The 19499-nt window shown below is 43.2% G+C and overlaps 1 protein-coding gene across 1 annotated transcript in view; it reads left to right on the top strand.

Annotated features, from left to right (window-relative positions):
* Positions 1-19499, top strand: part of Dcbld1 (discoidin, CUB and LCCL domain containing 1) — a 64851-nt gene that overhangs the window by 42264 nt on the left and 3088 nt on the right. The window contains exons 4-10 of the mRNA XM_051175524.1: positions 582-633; positions 4270-4342; positions 10191-10324; positions 15382-15422; positions 16642-16729; positions 17682-17731; positions 18786-18905. Coding sequence (XP_051031481.1) covers positions 582-633; positions 4270-4342; positions 10191-10324; positions 15382-15422; positions 16642-16729; positions 17682-17731; positions 18786-18905 — 558 coding nt within the window. The remainder of the gene's footprint in view (positions 1-581; positions 634-4269; positions 4343-10190; positions 10325-15381; positions 15423-16641; positions 16730-17681; positions 17732-18785; positions 18906-19499) is intronic.

Below are 19499 nucleotides of genomic sequence, written 5' to 3'. Positions count from 1 at the left end.
GATCTGAACCACTGGGCATGGCCTAAACATATATGAGCCCTCAAAGCCCGCCTCCACAGAGACACACTTCCTCCAAGGCCACGCCTCCTAATAGTGCCACTCCATTTGGGGACCATTTTCTTTCAAACCACCATCACAGGTCAAGGTCATCTTCAGCTATGTAGTAACTTTGAGACCTGGGCTACCTCAGACCCTGTCTCAATAAACAAACAAACAAATGAGAAAGAAAATCTTTCTGGGGATTTTTCCATGGATTGCAATTTATTTATTCTTTAATGGTTTCCTCCTGGCAGGGATATTGTGTACATGCCACCTGCAGATGTCCAGTAGTTACTGTTAGAAGTAGATGCTGTTACTGTTCTCTAGACAGTAGCCCTGGAAAGTCACCATCAGTGGCAGGAGAGGAAAAAGAAACAGATTAAACACTGGAGACTGTAACCACAGATTTTACTTATTTTTAGAAAAACTCAAATAGCATGATAATGCTTTCAAAGTTTACTTTCTTTATCTCTAATGAAATATTTAGAAACAGGTGGTTGTTTCTAATCACTGCTAATTGTACTTCTCTCTATTTTTAATAGATTTAATAACTTGTTTGGACCGAGGCAATCATTATTCGGAGGAAAAATACAGGTAAGTATGTGTCCTGAATTATTCGTGCATAGCAGTATAGGAGTATTTGAGAGATGTTCCCAAAAGGCAGAGTCTGCAAGCCTTGTGTCTAGAGCTGTACTGTAAATAGAGGTTTTGTAGGCCAAGAGTTTCCTTTGCACTGACTCATGTAATCTCTGTTGCTGTTGAAGGAAAAAAGCCAAGGTAGATGATGGAAATAAATACACTGGCATTATAATAAAGTTTTATTTATAAGAACAAGCCCAGGCTGGAGAGATGGCTCAGCATTTCGGAGTATACACTGGTCTTGCACAAGACTGAATTTGGTTCCCATTCCCTCATCAGGAAGCTCACAGCTACCTGTAATTCTAGGTGCAAGAGATCAATGCTCTCTTTTGACCTCTTTGGGCACCTGTCCTCACAGATTAATACCTATTCAAAAATACTAGTAGGTACACATAATGTAAGATTAAAAAAAAAAAAAAAGCAGCAATGTGGGGATATGGCTTGGAATGAATGTGGTTCATACCTGTGTTGTCCTAGAAGTTCAGTGGTGAACCTGGGCTGTATGAAGCACAATGAGAGTGTGCATGCTAGTGTGCACATGCGCGTGGACACACACACACACACACACACACACACACACACACACACACACAGAAGCAAGTTATATTTCAGACTTGGTCCATAGTTTGCCCATCCCTAAGTTCTGCTGTATTACCAAGGAGCCAGACTCACAGTTTGAGTCTGGAGTCTACTGTTTCCCTGGCTAGTATGTGGAAATGAGTTGTATAATTCTCTCTCTCTCTCTCTCTCTCTCTCTCATTAATTTATTTTTCACATTCCAATTCTAGTTCCCTCTCCCTCCTTTCCTCCCACTCCCCGTTGTATGATTCTTTATGGGGGCTTTGCCTTTTATCCTAAAGCCTATAGAGGCTAAAGAGACGGGTTGTAGCTCAGCTTTACTAAGTACAGATATATTATCTCCGATCCGTATTTACTCCCCAGCCATCAATGAAGTAAAATGGCCCAGAGGCAACTCCTAGCTCCCAGCTATGGGCATGCTCTTCCTGTGATCCTTGTGTAGGACTGTCCTAGGCATTGTTGAATGCCCTAATTCTTTGAATTTAACTGTCCACATGCCAATTGTGGCAACCAAGAGTGGCTTTAGACAATGACCTGTGTCTTCTGGGGGACAGCTGATAATTGCTCTCTAAAAGTCACTGCCAACAACAAAACTGTAAGTTTAGAGTTCTCTTTAGTGGCCAGTGCATCTCTCTGCACCATCCGCGTAAGTAACTACACTGAGAGCCTGTGCTCTTAACTATCTTACAAATGTGGACATTCTTAGTGTAGGTATTTGATATGCAGAATCAATTCCAGTATTAGCTAATATTAAGTGTGCCAGAGAAGCACGAGAAATCATAGTTTAAAAAACTATATATTGACTTGTAAGGTTATCGTTTAACCCATGTATACGGAGGCTAATGGCCTTTAATGTTTTAGCAACCACACATAATCAGGGCGCTGGGCATCACAGGAGAATATATTCAAGCATACAATGTGGCATTATGATGACAGAATGATTCCACTTTAGGCCAGTCATTTTTCATTGCTTAAGGATGGCCACTACTACAGGCCCCTTACCCATAATTCTGGAACATGGAAAGCTTTAGAAGGCCTTTGTTACTCATTTGATTGTCAATTCATTTGACAGCAAAATTAGACTACATTAGCATGAGGCTATTTAGTCTTTCTGCTTTGTACTATTGCTATCCCTGCGTTCCTTATGAGCTTTTACTGCTTTTGATTAGCATGTGGGCTCCGTGGGGGTCTTATACTATGGGCAGCATCCCGAGCATTCTGAATTCAGAGGGTTATCTGGCACTAAGCAATTTGTCTCTCAAGGACCTGTGGACCTGCAGGAGGTTGTTTGTATTTCTCAATTCCTTGATTCCTACTGCCATGCAAGCCACTAGGAAACAACTATGAAATGTTTGAGTCATTCAATAATTAGTTGTCATTACAGTCTGAGTTTCTAATCAGCAAAAGGAAAGTGAAAGGAAAGGAAATAAAAAGAAACAGCTGCTATTTTGAAATCTGTCAGTTTTTAAGTGGAGTAAAGAAGCCTCAGACTCTACACAAAGACTATAAGTAACTAAGGAATGCTAAGAGCAACAATTGCTTGTATAGTACCAAATGGTCAACCCTGAAAACGTACATACAAGTAACATTGTAGAGGCCAAGCAGGTTGGGTTTAGGAATATATGTTTATACATATAAGTAATAACGATTAATGAAAAAAGAGGCCAGGAATTTGAAAGAGATCAAGGAGAGGCATATAGGAAGCTTGGAAGGAAGGGAAGGAAGGAGGAAATGATGGTGTGATTATATTATAATCTCAAAGGAAGGAAAGAAGGAAGGAAGAAAGGAAGGAAAGAAGGAAGGAAGGAAAGAAAGAAAGAAGGCCGAGTAGTATATATAGAAATGGGCATTTGGTATTCATCTTCAAAGTGTCAGTGTTTTTATGCCTGTGTGTGTGTGTCTGTGTCTGTTGTATGTTTCAAAGATGTAATTGTCCTTGATGCTTCAAGAAGCTGGGAATAAAGAGACTGAGCCCAAGAGATGATATAGCAGTGTTCAGGGTCAGCTAGCTAAGTAGAGGCTGACTCAAGTCAACAGCCACTAGCATTGAGACTCTCCAGCTACAATAGCCTGTGTACTATGATGTGTTCCCAGAAAGTTCCTTGAATGATGACTGTTAAGTAAATTGATCCCTGTTTTATTACTATCTATTGTGTATGTGTATACACACACTTGTGGGTAAAACCTGTTCTTAATTAAGCATGTGGTCCCATCATCTCAGCCTTTGGATTGTTTGGGATTACAGACTTGTATGATGATGACTGAATGAACCGTACGTTTAAAATAGGCCACTTTAATTGTAAAGGTAATTTATTATTAACACAGAATAGTAGTATCTGTTACAGTAGCCCTGGTGACTGTGTATTTCTACTGCAGGTATAAAAAATCCCCAATACTAAGAAAAACCAAAGTTAAGTTATCTCCTTGATTCTTGTTTTTTGTGACGTGAAAATTAACAGAATTTAGATATATTGTGTTAAATGTATATTATTAATTTTCTCTGTTTCTTTTTACTTTTGTAATACAGCTACTAGAATATTTATATCTACACATCTGGCTTCCATTGTGTTTATGCAGAGGAGTATAGTTTAGGCTGTTGTAGAGTATGAACACCAAAATGCTGCTTAGGAGTATTGCTGTTTGCCTTCTTTTTATTCATCCAAACATAAAATGCTGTGTATTTCAAACATTTCTTTTAATAAGAATAGGGTTAAATTATATAGGTGAATTTTCCTTTTACCTTAGAAGTATTTCTTAGGCATCTTAGAATCAAGCCACATTAAGGAGCTGCCTTAATACTTTACCAGTGATGAATCCTTATAGAAAGCAAGAAACCATGTGTAAAGCTTATCTCCAGAGCAGTTTGTGTTTTTACAAATTAGGTTTCTTGTTTGTCTTTGAAGAAAGATATTGCTGTCTATGTTATGAAAGAGGGGGAAACCTGAAGTTTAGTTTAATGCATTTCTTTGGTTTCAGTATTTGATAAAATATAAATTCTTTTTTCCCCCCCAGCAAATTCTGCCCAGCTGGTTGTAGAGAAATAGCAGGAGATATTTCTGGGAATATGAAAGACGGCTACAGAGATGTAAGTGATTAAAGGTGACACCGAAGGAGTCAATGTTGGTGGCTCTGCCTGAATTGATTCCAAAATCAAACGAGACGGGATATAGAAATCTGCACAGGTGCACAATTCGCTTTATTAAGAGACGGTGTGAAGTGCATTAATTTTCAAACCAAAGTAGTCTATGCCCTCATTCTTATTTCCTGCTAAAAGAAATAGAGTGAAATGAAGAACAAATATATTTTAACACCTAAGAAGTTCACGCCGTTGTACTGGTCAGCTTTCTGTTACTGTAATGAATACCTGAGATAAATGTGTGTTAAGCGTGTGAAGGTTTGTTTCCCTCTCGAATTGTTGGTGGTGTCAGTGCAGCCTGCTTGCAGTACTCCTAGGGGAAGTCTGAGATAAAGAGGTATGGGGGGGGGGCGTGTGGTAGATAGAACAGCTGCTCGCCTGAGGATGGATTGGAAGCGGAGGGAGGCAAAGGGGGCATTCCATCGGCCCCGCCAGTGGTCCTTTCTTGATGACTTAATTTCTCCTCCCAAGGCCATGCTAATCATGCCATAGGCTGGGCGTTAGCTCTTAGCATGTGAGCCTTGCGATCCAGACACCTGTCCTGTTCCTACAAAAGCCATAGATTTATATACTTAAACACTCATATTCTGGCTCTTCCCCCTTCCCTCTCTTGAACTCAGGGTTCGTCCTCCCGTGTGTGTGTGTGTGTGTGTGTGTGTGTGTGTGTGTGTGTGTGTGTGTGGTACATATGTAGGTGTATGTGCCATGGTACACATGGAGGTCAATGAACAATTCTGTGTAGTGGGACTGTCAGGCCTGCATCATGAGATGACAAGCACCGTTGACCCCGAGTCATCTTGCTAGTTTTGTAGTAACTCCAATTGCTTCTATACTTAGAGCCATTGTCATGATGGGTCACATCACACAGTAAAAAGCCATCTGTCCTAATCTAATTTGCTACTGATGACCACCCTCTGCATTTTTATGTCTAGGAGGACTCTCGGGATTTTATATATATATATATATATATATATATATATATATGTATACATATATATATATATATTGTTCCCAAACAAAAATAAATCTCAGAAACTTCTTTTTTCTAATATGTCCTATCTTCTAATACACAACCCACCATTTATTTCTACTTACAGGTTTCCTGGCAGTCCCCTGACACACACACACACACACAAAGCCTCTCCCAGCTTATGCTACTCTTTAAAATAGTTGCACTTACCCTTCACTGTTGAAAGCTGGCTTATTTAGAATGTGGAAAGTCTGTGTAGTGTTGGAAAGCCATTACTGATGTGTCCTGGTGCACAGAGAAGTGAGTATCTCTTGCCCGCACTGCAGAGACAGAAAAGCCACCTGGCGGGAGAAAAAAAAAAAAAAAAAATCAGGACTTTAATTTTGTCGCAGGCTTCATTTTTATTATTATTATTATTATTTTAGTTTTTTTTTATTTTAGCACATCCTGATTTTGAAATAGATCATGGTGTAATTTTGCTTTTTGTTTCCTCCTTCCTGTATTGCTTTTGTTTATAAATTGAACACAGGAAATTCATCTGGCCTTTGGGATTTTTTCTTTCTTCCTCCCCCCCCCCCCCTGCATGTGGGACACCTAATTTTGACTCTTCTTGTGATCTACACCTCTTTGTTTTGAATATTTACTAGCAGAGCTATTCCTAAATGATTCCAGGAAAGGAAAAATGAACTAGGGGAAGTCAGATGTTAAAGGAGAGTTTCTTCCCACTGAAGGGAAAGTTTTTGTTTTCCTGTTTTTGTTTTTGTTTTTTTTGTTTTTTATTTGTCTATGTGTGTGTTTGTGTGTGTGGTGTGTGTGTTTGTGATGTGTGTGTGTGTGTGACGTATGCGTGCTTGTGATGTGTGTGCTCTGTGTGTGTGTGTTGTGTGTATGTGGTGTGTGTGTGTGGTGTGTGTTTGTGATTGTGTGTGTGTGTGGTGTGTGCTTGTGATGTGTGTGATCTGTGTGTGTGTGGTGTGTATGCGTTGTTGTGTGTATGTGGTGTGTGTGTTGGGGGACATTGGGAGGGCAGTCCTCCTTCTTGTTAGATCTGAGTACTTATCTGCAGGTGTTAGCATTCAGGCTCCCTGTTACTCAACAACTGTTTTGTATCATTTGCTTTTGCTTTGGTTTTGGTTTTTCAAGAAAGGGTTTCACTGTATGGCCCTGGCTGTCCTGGAACTTGCTCTGTAGACCAGGATGGCCTCGAACTCAGTGATCTGCCTGCCTCTGCATCCCAAGTGCTGGAATCAGAGACATGCACCTCCACACCCACTTTTTTTTTTTTTCCCCAGATACACATGTATCTGTCTGTGTGTGTCTTGTGTGTCCTGTGCATGCAGGTGGTTGTTTGCTATGTGAAGGTCAGAGGACAGTTTCGGGTGTTCATTCTTTCCATGATGGAATCCAGACGTCAAAGTCAGGTTTGCCGGAAGCACTTTTATCCTCTGAGCCACCTTGCTGGCCCTGTGTCTCCCATTTTCTGTGGATTAGGAGTCTGAGCAGGGTTCTGGGTTCCCGCTTCAGGATGATGTAAGGCTATAGCTCAAGTGTCAACTGGAGCTGTAGTCCCTCTCCTGAGAGGTGGGCTTCTCAGCTTGCAGTGTTGGGCACATCCGGGTACTTGAGGGCCGGTGGACCAAAGGCCTTGCTTTCTTGGATTTTACCTGGTGCTGTTGCCATGGCTGCACACTTCCTTGTAGCCAGCGAAGGAGAACTGCTAGCAAAAGTGTCTCCTAGTAGCATGGGATACAGTGAGAAGGGATGACTCCCCACCTCCCTGCCACATCCTATGAGTTATTAATAGAAAAACACCAGAGCTTCCACACACACTCAGCATTTCACAAGGGGGATTACCGGGAGGCAGATCCTGGGGTGATTTTAAAAAGAGTCTGCTGTGTGGCAGCTTCCTCTTAGGAAATGCATTCAGTGTAAGCAGACTTTTGAGGGGAGGTTCTTTGTAAAACCAAAGCATCCTGTACATCAAGAAAACAGAGTCTGGAAAACTAATTGCCTGAGGAGCCTTTGAAGTAGCAAGCATTCTGACTTGAAGGAGAATGTATACTTGGGTTGCTTGCCTGTCAGTTTGTCTGTCTGTCTGTTTGTGACAGGGTCTCAGGTAGCCCAGGTTGACCTTGAATTGTATGTATCCGTGGCTGGGATTGAGCTCCTGGTCTTCCTGTCTCCATCTCTCAAGTGCTGGGTTTATACATCTCATTGAGAATATGTGGTCTTGAAGGGATAATTATAGAAAAGGTATTGATTCATTCTGTGTGACCCAAAAAGCAGCAAGCAAGGTTATCAATGGATAACCACCATAGAGATGCCAGTTTCAGCTGCATTAAAGGAATAATTAGATAGCATAGAGTGAATGGTGTGTAGATGTTACAAGCATTTTGTTGGTGATAATATGTAAGTGAAGGTTCCAGTGGGTTGGGAACAGAGGACACCTTCTGAGGCTGATGTGAAAGGCTTTCGAAGGCCTTTGGAGCTCTTAAGATCCTGTGTTTTGTCTCATTGTCTGACGGTGTAGGCATCTACCCTGTGTCTGTTTTCAGTGCCAAGAGAGCAGGGTGTTGTTGTCCTTGCATCTGCCTGCAGACTGGTACTCATGGACCCCTGGGCTGACCAGGGCACTGCCTGAGTGCATTCTGCCAGGTGACCGGGCGGGCCAGCGTAATGCCTGGATCCTTACAGAAAGTATGTAATATATTAAGTCTCAAAAATCAAGAATGTTCAAGAAATATAAGAAAATAAAAGTATACTCCTGGATTAGGCAGAGAAAGTGAGAAACTGGGCCTATGCTCAGCCCAAAAACTGTTAGGGAAAATGGAATAATGCTAAGTGTTTCTATGTAGTGACAATGTGAAGAACTTTTCATAGTTCCTAAAATTTCTACAGGATATACTTTGCATAGAAAAATGTTACAGATATGCTAAAATGAAGATTATAGGAGCTATAATGAAGCACATAGAAAAAAGTCACATGATTGGGTGTGAAATTTATCTCATTTTTAAAATTAGATTTAATGAAGGTCAATTTTTAAAGTGATATGGGGCATTCAAAGCATGAATTATGCTTAAATTGTAAGATGAGGAATTCTGTTTTTGTTTGTTTGTTTGTTTTTAAGAAGAAAATCATTGTAGGAAAGACTGGTCATTTTAGCCATGATGACTTCATGGGCAGATCTGGTGACTAGTCCCCTAGAGGTCTATCCTGTGCCCTGCATTAAATGTGAGGAAATGTATCTGTAGTTAAACTCTTCCTTCATAGGTGTCTGTACCATTGGACCCCTTCCATTCTTGAGGGAAGTCAGAATATTTCATGACCATTTACCCTGGTGGGCGATATTGCTCGTTGACCTCTGTTCTGTCAGTCACTGGGAGCTCTGTAGAGAGCACACACAGCTCCTGAGCTGCTCATCAGTCACCAGGCATAATTCTGAGGGAGAAATCACTGCAGGCCCAGGGAATGGCTGCCCGGGAGGCCTCCGCTAACTTGTTTCCATCTAAGAGCATCAGGAGAGAGACAAGCCCGTGTGGGCCCTACAAAGGGTGCGCTGGGTAGAGCCAGAAGGTGGCAGGCATCCAGAGTGGATACCGCGTAATCTAGATAATCCAGTCTATCCTTGTCGCTGTCCGGTTGATTTAGGAAGAAAAGCCAGAGCAGAGAAACGACTTCCGCACATGTAGTGAATGCAGTTAGAGTCCGGCCAGGATGTCCAGACAGGGTTGTGCTGAGCAAGCCCTCCTCCCGTGGGTTGTGATCCTTAGCTGCCCAGGGTTGTATGCAACCCAGGCTGACCTTGGTCTAGATATGGCCTTGAACTCTTGACCTTCCCGCCTCTACTTCCCAAATGCTGGGGTTATAGGCATACAGTACCATGCAGAAAGTGTTTTTAGTGAAAGCAGACAATGAGGGCTTAAAAAGTGTAAGCTGCCACCTCTCACCAGCTGCGTCACTTGGGAGGACGGGGCCCGCCGCCTGTCGTGGGCAGCGTGGTAGAGTTTGACCCAGTAGATAGGGTCATGGACCTCCCTCGTGTGGTGGTGGAGGCAGGGAAAGGGTGCCCTCCCCCTTACCAGCTGCAGCACTCAGCAAAGCGGGCCCTGCACCTCGCCTGGGCAGTGCAATATAGCTGACCCTGTTGGCAGAGATGTGGGTGAGCCAGTTCCGAAGTTGTGAGCACGGAAGAGATTGTGCCCATTACTCATGTCTTGCGGTGGCATGGGCAAGGGAGAGATGCCTGCCTCCCCTCCCTGAACTGCCTAGGGCAGATTTACTTATTTTATGTATGAGCCATCCATCTGCATGTAATCTATCTGCATGTATGCCTTTATGCCAGAAGAGGACATCAAATCCCACTAGAGATGATTATAAGCTACCATGTGGTTACTGGGAATTGATCTCAGGACCTCTGGAAGCGTAGGCAGTGCTCTTAACCATCGCTAAGCCATCTCTCCAGCCCCGTATTATCTTTTCTTTATTTATCATTTGTTTATTTTTGCAGATGGGACTGGGAATTGAACTTAGGCCTTGTACATGCTAGGAAAAGTGCTCAACCACAGAAGAGACATTATTCATGGGGCCAGGGCTACTACTGTAAATGACTAAGCAGGCAAAATAGAAAACTCAGTGGGTGTGCCTCCAATCCCAACACTCGAGGCAGAGGCAGAGGCAGAGGCAGGCAGATCTGGTCCAAAGAGCTAGACCCTGTCTCCAAAGAAGCAAACAAAACAAAAACCCGGAACAAACAAAAGTAGAAAGCCCCAGCTTTGTTTTGAATGTGTTCTTCAGCAAGTGCTGAATGATGGTGTCACTCTGTTTCAGACCTCTTTGCTGTGCAAAGCTGCCATCCACGCAGGGGTCATCGCAGACGAACGAGGTGGCCGCGTCAACCTGCTGCAGAGCAAAGGCATCAGTCACTATGAGGGGACCCTGGCCAACGGTGTGCTGTCGCGACAGTAAGTACTCTGCTTGTTCTCCTAGAGGAGAAAGCCCTGAGGCCGTAAATAATCAGCTCCTGGTTTAGAAAGGCCGGTGGGATGTGATGCCAAGCGGTAGTCAGCTGTGAAAATGTCTGTGATGGGGCTGCGAGGTGGCTCAGCAGTTTAGAGTACTTGTTGCTTTCCCAGAGGACCAAAGTTCAGTTCCCACACTGGCAGCTCACAACTATGCGTGGCTTCGTTTCTAGGGTGTCTCATGAGCTCTTCTGACTTCTTCACGTACCAGGCATGTAAGTGGTGCACACACACGCGTTAAGGCAAAGCACTCATATACTATTAAGCAGATAGCTGACATGCCTATTTAACATTATCAAAGCTGGAGCTGGCTGCCAGGTTCTCCCAGCATCCCTCAGTCCCTACCTGTTACAGGGTATTTCTGGCGTACCCCAGCCTCTACCCTGAACTCTCCAGCCCAGGCGCCGGGCTGTCCTTCCCCTGCAGGGTCTTCCCTATATAATTCAGACATTTTGGTTACCCTCCCCTTTTGTACCTTTGGCCTCCTGGCAGAGGCACCTGGTCCCCTCTCCTCCCTTCTCTTCCCCATCTCCCTACGTGGCCCAACTCAGTGTGGTCTCCTCCATTCTGGACTCTCCCAGAAGTCCCTGCCTCTGGCCATGCTCTCCCAGATATCAGCAATAAACTTCTCCCTCACCACACCTAGGAGCAGTCATGCCCTTTCCTTTCCTCTTTACTTCTTGTTCTCATTCATCACTTATAAAATAAATCTTTAAAGATATTCGAAAGTTTCACAGCATTTATGGCTGCTATGTAGAAAATAAATGTAGCAGTAGGCGAGCTCCCTGTGTCAGTACGTAAGTTACAACGGCCTGAGCCCTGGGTGGAGGAGGACTTCCGCTCCCAGCTACATGTGGGAGAGAGTTGGTGCTTTTTTCTTTTCCTCTAGCTTTACCACGTTACCCTATCCCCTTGGTAATTATTGTTTTCTGCCAACCTTGAACACTTTGATCCTTCTGCCGCTGCCGCTGCAGTTCTGGGATTACAGTTTATTCGTTGCTGAAGTTCGAACCCAGAGCCCTGTGCACATGGAAAGCTCAAGACTGCATTTCACTGTCCCGTCCTTGTGTTGGGAACCTCGGTTAAGAAAATGCCTCTATAAGACAGCACTGTAGGCAAGCCTTTGGGGATTCATTTTCTTAATCAGTGATTGGCTGTGGGAGAGCCCAGTCCATTGTGGGTGGAGCCATCCCTGGGCTGATGGTCCTGGGTTCTATTGGAAAGCAAGTTTGAGCAAACCAGTAAGCAGCACCCTCCATGGCTGTGCATCATCAGCTCCTGCCTCCAGCTTCCAGCCATGCTTGCGTTTCTGTCCTGACTGCCTTCAGTGATGAACTATGTTATGGAATTGTAAGCCAAATAAACCCATTCTTCCCCAACTTGCTTTTTTGGTCATGGTATTTCATCACAGCAATAGGAACCCTGATAAGACAACCCTCATAAGAGTGCGGGCTATCTCGCTAGAATGTATGTCCCAGCACGTGGGAGGTTGAGGCAGGATTGTGACTGCTCTTCCAGAAGTCCTGAGTTTAATTCCAGCAATCACATGGTGGCCCACTACCATCTATAATGAGATCTGGTGCCCTCTTCTGGCATGTAGGCAAAACATGCAGATAGAACACTGTATACATAGGGGAAAAAAAAAATTTTTTTTTAAAAGTAGGTTTCATTCTGTCAATTACCCATGTAGCAATTAGACATCGTGCATAAGTGTAATTTTCATGTAGAAGTTAAAAAGGTCAGAAGTCATTAAATCACCTAGAAGTAGAGTTATAGATACTTGTAAGCCACCATGTGGATGCTGGGATCACGTTATCAGTAATAGATATGCTCCCAAATAAGTCTAGGTTTGATGACTTGCTGTCATTTTGAGACTGTCCATAAATACAGTTTAACAAAGGTTTGGGTCAAATAGAAATCCTAACCGAATGGGTTGCTTTTTCAGGAAAACGTAGCCTAAGTTTTTGAAGGAAAAAAAAAAAAAAGGCTTCAGAAATTACAAGTAAAAACTGGGTCTAAAATCCTTTTCCAGGCTCTTGGGAGAGGGGTTTGGAAGGAGCATCTGGGTATAGGAGAGGAGTTGGTTATGTGACCTTTATGAAGAGGCCGGTCATGGGTATGGCAATAGGGAGGAGCCCAGCTTGGGCGGGAACAGAGCCAAAGGCTGAGGAAAGATGCCAAAGAGGAGAGGTGATGGCTGTTGGCTTGCCATGTTTGTAGCCAACATGATGGCTGCCTGCTGGCTGAGGAGAAAGAGTTTCCCACTTGGGGTAGAGGTGGATACTGTTGGGAGCATTCTGACCTCAGACTTTGACAGAGCGTGCAAAACATGCTGGATGCGGTCCATGACGGACTGTCCACTGAGGACAGGCTGTGTGCTACACACAGCAGCAGCAGAGGCTTGGCTCAGTGCTCCTCACCGCCGTGAGGTCCTGTTCGCTCTCCTTTTCCTGGTAGGATTTTAACAATGCAGAGAGAAGTTCTGAGTGTTCTTTTCTCATACATAATCTTTTTTTTTTTTTTTTTTTTTTTTTTTTGTTTTTTGTTTTTTGTTTTTTGTTTTGTTTCAAGAAAGGGTCTCAGCCCAGGCTAGCCTGCAGCTTGCCCTTAGCCAGACTGCTCTTGAATTCTGTTTTCTCTTGCCAAGATTTGGGATCACAGGCATGTACTACCATGCTCTGCATATACACCTTTTCTTTTCTGCTTTTTTTTTTTTTTTTTCTTTTTTTTTTCCCTTTTTGACAGTTTTCCTGCATACCTGCATAGCCCCAGCCAGTTTGGAACTTGTTGTGTAGACCAGGCTGGCTTCAGAGTCAGTAAGATCTCTTTGCCTTTTCCTCCTGAGTAATGAGACCAAAGGTGTGCACCACGACACCCAGCCAATACATACACTATACGTACTTAAGGTTTTTAAAATCTGGTTTCTTTTTATGTGTATGATTGTTTTGTGCATATATATTCGATATGTGCATGTCTCGTGCTCAAAGAGGTCAGAAGTCATCGAATCACCTAGAATTAGAGTTATGTACATCTTTGGCATGTATAGACTAGCAGCTTGTAGGAAGTTGGGGGTATATCTGGTAGATATTTGAACAAATTGTCTTGTTTTGTTTTGGTGAGAGTAGAAAGTCCGAAATTATACCAAGGGCTGTACTTCCTCCTAGCTCTTGAGATTTCTCCCTGATCTTTGTTCTGAGCAGGGAGTCCACTGTATGTTAAGCCAGTCTCCTCTATTTGTTTAGATCCCAAATCTTCAGGGAGCAGCTGTTTTTGTCTGTGATGTTTTGCCCTTGGGGAGGCACCGTACATTCGGTCGTTGAACTTCTGTTCCCACACACGAGTGTTTGGTGTTCAGGAAAAAAACAGAGAAGGAAGTGCTGCATTGAGGAAGGGGTCCCTGCTGTAAATATCCAGGCTCTGCTGGGATTCATCCGGGGGTCAGGCCACTTCCTCCATTTCAGGAGACCAGAATGGAATCAGGAAGGAGGACCTGACCTCATCCCAAAGGGAAGGCTCTGAGCATCAGAAGGGGAAGCCTTTTCCTTTCTGTTGACCTTCCTTGTTCCAGACTCTGTCTCTGGAGCCCTGGGGGAGGCTTCTGATTCCTGTCGTTTGATGGAATTCATCAGAGCTCTGCCCTCCCCTGGGTGGTAGTTTTTAAGGAGAAGGTTTGTCTACCCTCAGTGTGACCTTGTCCCATTTAGTTAGTTTGATAGAGTGAAATGCACATTTGAGGCCAGCTGGTAGTGGAGGAAAGCCAGGCACAGAGCCGTTAGCAGAACCTTCCCTCATGTCTTCTCTTTCTGTAAAAATTTCTTATTGCATTTGCAAATTCTGTCTCTGTGTGTGTGTACATACATGTCACATACTTGTAGGAAGAGTGGATTTCAGGGATCACTCAGTGGGCCCATTATCAACTAAGCCATCTCACAGACTCATATCTTCATGTCCAAAAGTTATCCTTTCTATTCTTATTCTCTCCAATTGACAACAGCCATACACACACACACACACACACACACACACACACACCTGGGAAGATAAACGTCACATTGTGCAATTGTGCAGAATCTAGATTAATATAATATCAGTGTGGTGTGGTGCATATCTCTAACACCAGAATGAGGGAGCCTGGGGCAGGATTGTGGCAGATTTCAGGTTAGTTTAGGCTATCACTGTGCCATCTAGGAAGGCCTGAGCTACAGAACAATAGCTTAAAGATAATAGCAACAAAACAGAAGGGGGATGGGCTGTTGGGTTTTTATGTAACACAGCAGGGGTGATCTGAGAGAGGGGCCCCAGTTAAAGAACTGCCTCTGTCAAGTTGGCTTGTAGGCAGGACTGGGGTGATTTCTTGGTGGATGACTGATGTGGAAGTGCACAGAGTACTGGGTGGCGCCACCCCTGGGCAGGTGGTCCTTTGTTGAGCCAGCCAGGAAGGAGTGTTTCTTCAAGTCTCCACCTCAGTTCTTGCCTGCAGCTTTCTGTCTTGAGTTCCTGCCTTGGCTTCCCTCGGTGATGGAGTGCGATCTAAGCGTTATAAGCTGAAATAAAACCGTTCCCTGGCTAGATGCTTTCAGCCATGATGTTTGTCACAGTAATAAAAAACCCAGCAGGAGAGATGACACTTAAGGTTGGAGACGCCATGGAGAGCTTGGAGGGAGGGTGATAGGGATTAAATACAACCCTAGTAACCTTGTGTACATGTGTGAGAATGTCACAGTTGAAATGCACTTTGTTCAATTAGCCCATACTATCAGGAAAGGTCATGTCTGAGAGTCTGGTCTTTGTCACCCATTTCTTTTAACTTATGATGGTTTCTGGCTTAGCTTATCCATAACACACTGGAAAAAATGATAGCAAGCAAGCTGACAGGATTGTGAGCCTCAGTCTTTGGGTGGTGGTGGGTGTGTGAACCCTACAGGGCCGCCCTGTGCTCGGTTCCAATATCTATCAAAACAACTCACCTGCCTCTGGTGATTTTTTTTTTTTTATTTCAGTGGATCCCTGTCAGAAAAGCGCTTTCTGTTTACCTCCACAGGTAAGGATATTATTGTTCAGAAGTCTTCCTGGGAATTTAGTCATGCAAAGCCCACAGGTTATGTAGCTCAAGAATTTTCTGTTTTGCTTTTTGTTTTATTTTCTTTTTTTTCCTTTAGTAGTGCTGGGTCTGACCTTTGCTAGGCATGTGACTTACCTCAAGGTAGAGACAAAAAACAAAGGGTGATAAACGTATGTGTACACACACACAGTAATAAGCAGCAAACATGTATGTCCACACATAGTCATAAGCAGTAAACGTACGTATACTCACATAGTAATAAGCAGTAGCATATTATACTATTCCTTTTCACTTAACTTTGAATTATGAGTATTTTCTAAATTACTATTTGTGGATATGCCATTAATTAGCCTTTCCCCTCCACAGTATTTAAGTTGTTAATAGCACTGGGATACACCTGCATTTTATGTTCATCTAGGATTTTTTTTTAGCTCTTGTTCATGAACTATACATTGCTGCTTTGGTTGTTGGTTTTTTTTTTTTTTTTTTTTTTTTTTTTGAGACAGGCTGTCACTGTGTAACCTTAGATGGCCTGGAATCAGATATGTAGACCATGCTGGCCTTGATCTCAGAGATCTGCCTGCCTCCCTTTGCCTGTCCCGTGCTGGGATCAAAGTGGATCACCTTGCCAGGGTCCCAGCACCTCTGTTTTTTCTCCCCAAGGCTCACAAAGAAAGGAGCAGAGTGAAATCCTCCATTTGTTTACAGTTTCCACAGCCAGGAGCACTTCTTCATTTGAGGGACAGGAAGAGCAGTCGAGGGACAAGGAGTTTTCAGTAGCAGAGTAAAATGCTGCTTGTGGACATCAGGCCACATTTTCTCTTCAGAGAAAGTGCCACAGCTCTGACAGTGAGAGCCCTTGGCTGCTCCAGGCTGGGTAACAGTTACCTGTCGACCCTGCCCCAAGCTGTGGACACTAGATATGAGAGCTTCCTCACTTCATCTGTCTCCTGCTTCCTTTGTAGCGCTATAAAGGCAGAGCATAGTCTTTTTCCCTCCGCAGAAAGCGGTTTTGCTTATCGAGCTTTATTTTGGTGTTTATCCTTGGCTGGCCTGAAGCTCACATAGACCCTCCCGCCTCTGCCTCCCGAGTCCTGGGAGTAGAGTTGTGCACCACTGCGCCCAGCTCTGAAGCAGTTTAGATCCTGAGTTTGCTTATAGGTGATTTGTGTTGTAACGAGGTGACTTTGTCCTCTAGGAATGAATATTACAACCGTGGTTATTCCGGCAGTGATCTTCACCACTCTCCTTCTGGTTGGAATGGGGGTCTTTGCCGTCTTCAGGAAGTATGTGGATTTACACCTTTTCATTTTTTTCTCTAATCATATATATAACAGTTTATTGGCTAATTTTTCTCATCACTCTGACAAAGGTAATTTAGGGAAGGGGTTTGTTTTGGCTCACAGGTTGGGGAAGGCACGATAGCAAGAGTGTGAAATAGCTGGTCACATCACATCTGCAGAGATGAATGCTGATATTCAGCTCTTCTTTTCATTTAGTCTGAGAACCCAGCTCATGGAATGGTACCATCCCCAACTAGGGTGGATCTTCCTATCTCAATGAAACCTTTCTGGGCTCATAGACAAACCTAGAGGTGTTTTTCTTTGTCAAGTCTAAATCCCAAGATGTTGATAATCCTAATACATTCATAAACCCCAAAAATTTACGCCTCTGATAGATGTGTGTTAAAGAAACAGCATGACTTCTTTAGAGGTGAAATGTTAGTTTATATTTTAAAAATAAGTTGAGTGCAGATGTTGGCATAGAAATACCCAATGATACTTTCTAAGCAGTCTCATCACATGGAAATCTTTGATAAAGGCTTTCCACATGAGTACAGCCTTTAAAGGCACCTATAATTTATACATAATAGAAAATATTATGTAAAAGTGATCATTACAAATTACTTAAGGATTTTAATGGTTTCCTCAATGAGCCATCGAGAAAAATAATATTTGTACATATATAATATATCAATAATACGTTCTTTCAGTGAAAAATATTGTGAGCTTAATTATAAGATATTTACATCTGATCATATATATGTGTACACACACACACACACACACACACACACACACACATATATATGTCTTTGTAAGCATATGACAGCTTCTAGCTCATTCTGTCTTCAGAATAACCTATGAAGTGAATACTATTCTGACATTTATATTATATGATTAGACAAGGTAGACCAGTTGGCTTATGAATACTTAGTAGAACCTTTTGTCTTAACAGAAGGAAGAAAAAAGGAAATCCGTATGTATCAGCAGAGGCTCAGAAAACAGGTTGGTTTGAAACTCTATCTACAGTTTTATTCTGTCTTTAAGGAAAGGGGCAGGGGCAGGGTCTGTGAGTGCAGGGCATTTGTAGGCAAGTCGGAGGACACTTGCCTAGCAAGGTCTTGGGTTCTGTGCCCAGTAAGCCCCTTTATCTGTGATGTGTCTATGGTCAACATGTTCCAAGACACACTAGTTGCTCAAAAATGTAGATAAAACTAAATATATAGAGCAAGATTTTTACATGCATAGTTCTGATAAAGTTTATATGTTAGACAGGGAGAGATTAACAAACAACTAAATAGTAACAGAATAGGACAGTTAAAATATTCTGAAATAGAATGGCCATTTTGCTTTACATGCATCATAAAGTGACTAAACAGTACTGTTTTAGTTTCTTTCCCTGTTGCTGTGATAAATGAAAAAAGCAATTTAAGGAAGAGGAGTTGATACAGTACCTTGTGGTGGGAAGTAGAGATAGCATAGCAAAAACTTAAAGCAAACTGGTGACATTGCATCCACAATGGGAAAACAAGCTGCTACCCAGCTCCCCCTGTCCATTTACAGTTCAGGATCCCAGGCAGGGAACGGTCCCATCATGTTGGGTGGGTATTTCCACCTCAGTTAATACAGTCACGATAATTCCCCTACCAGATGCCCATTTTCCAGGTGAGTCTAGAGACTGTCAAGTTGACCATCACAGGAGGGTAGCATGTGGATGCTAGAATTAACACCATCAGTGGAAGACTGGCGGTGCACATCTTTAACCCTGGCACTCAGGAGACAGGATCAGGCGGATCTCTGTGAGTTCAAACCTGGTCTGCATAATGAGTTCCAGGACAGCCAGGGCTATGTAAAGAGACCCTATTTCAAAAACTAAATAAATAAACATACCATGAGTGGGTAATGTATATATTGAAGGATTTGCCTCATGCTGTGCCCAGTCCACACAACTGAAGAGCTCTGGCTATGGGTTTATGCAAGAGGCTGGCTTCTGACACGTGGAAGAATACATAAATGTGAATTACATGTGATGTATCGTTTCATATTCTCCTTATTTCAGGCTGCTGGAAGCAGATTAAATATCCCTTTGCTAGGCGTCAATCGAACGAATTTACCATCAGCTACGACAATGAAAAGGAGGTGACACAAACGTTGGATCTTATCACTAGTGATGTGGCAGGTGAGTGTCCTACCCGGGACCCGTGCTTGTGGGACAGGAAACAGGACAGTGCTAAGGCTAAGACCCTTTAATAGAGCAGACGTGTGCCTTTATTTTCCTGTACTCCGCACAGAGTTTCAAGCCGACACTAGGATGTTGGTTAATAGTCCCTTCACCTGAGTTGAGTACACCCGCAGGGCTCATAATAACACACATGGTTAAAGGTCGGCAGCGCTGCTCTGGGAAAGAGGAGCAGGGAAGACTGACTGAATGATGAATGAATTCATCTCTCCGGCCTCTGAGCCGATGGAGGATACATGAAGGGACCTGTCAGTCACAATGGTCAGTGTCTGTTTCCTCTCTTTGATTTCTTCACCGTTAATCTCCTTCAGTTTGCCCTCAGAGCGGCCTTAGACTGCTAGTGTGTGGGTTCTGAGTGAGACTTCCGCAGCCCCCATGATCTGACAGACAATTAACGCCCATGCTAGGAACAGCTTCAACTCCTGCCCTGGTTGCTGATTACTATGTGAGTTGAGAGGTTATTTGGTCTTCCGCTGCTCTTTTCCTGTTGTGATGTGATGACGGTCCTGCCTCAGCTCTAAAACGACTCGAATT

Source organism: Phodopus roborovskii, unplaced genomic scaffold (assembly GCF_943737965.1).
Source record: "Phodopus roborovskii unplaced genomic scaffold, PHOROB, whole genome shotgun sequence".
Lineage (NCBI taxonomy): Eukaryota > Metazoa > Chordata > Mammalia > Rodentia > Cricetidae > Phodopus > Phodopus roborovskii.
This window is presented reverse-complemented; position numbering and strand designations above follow the sequence as displayed.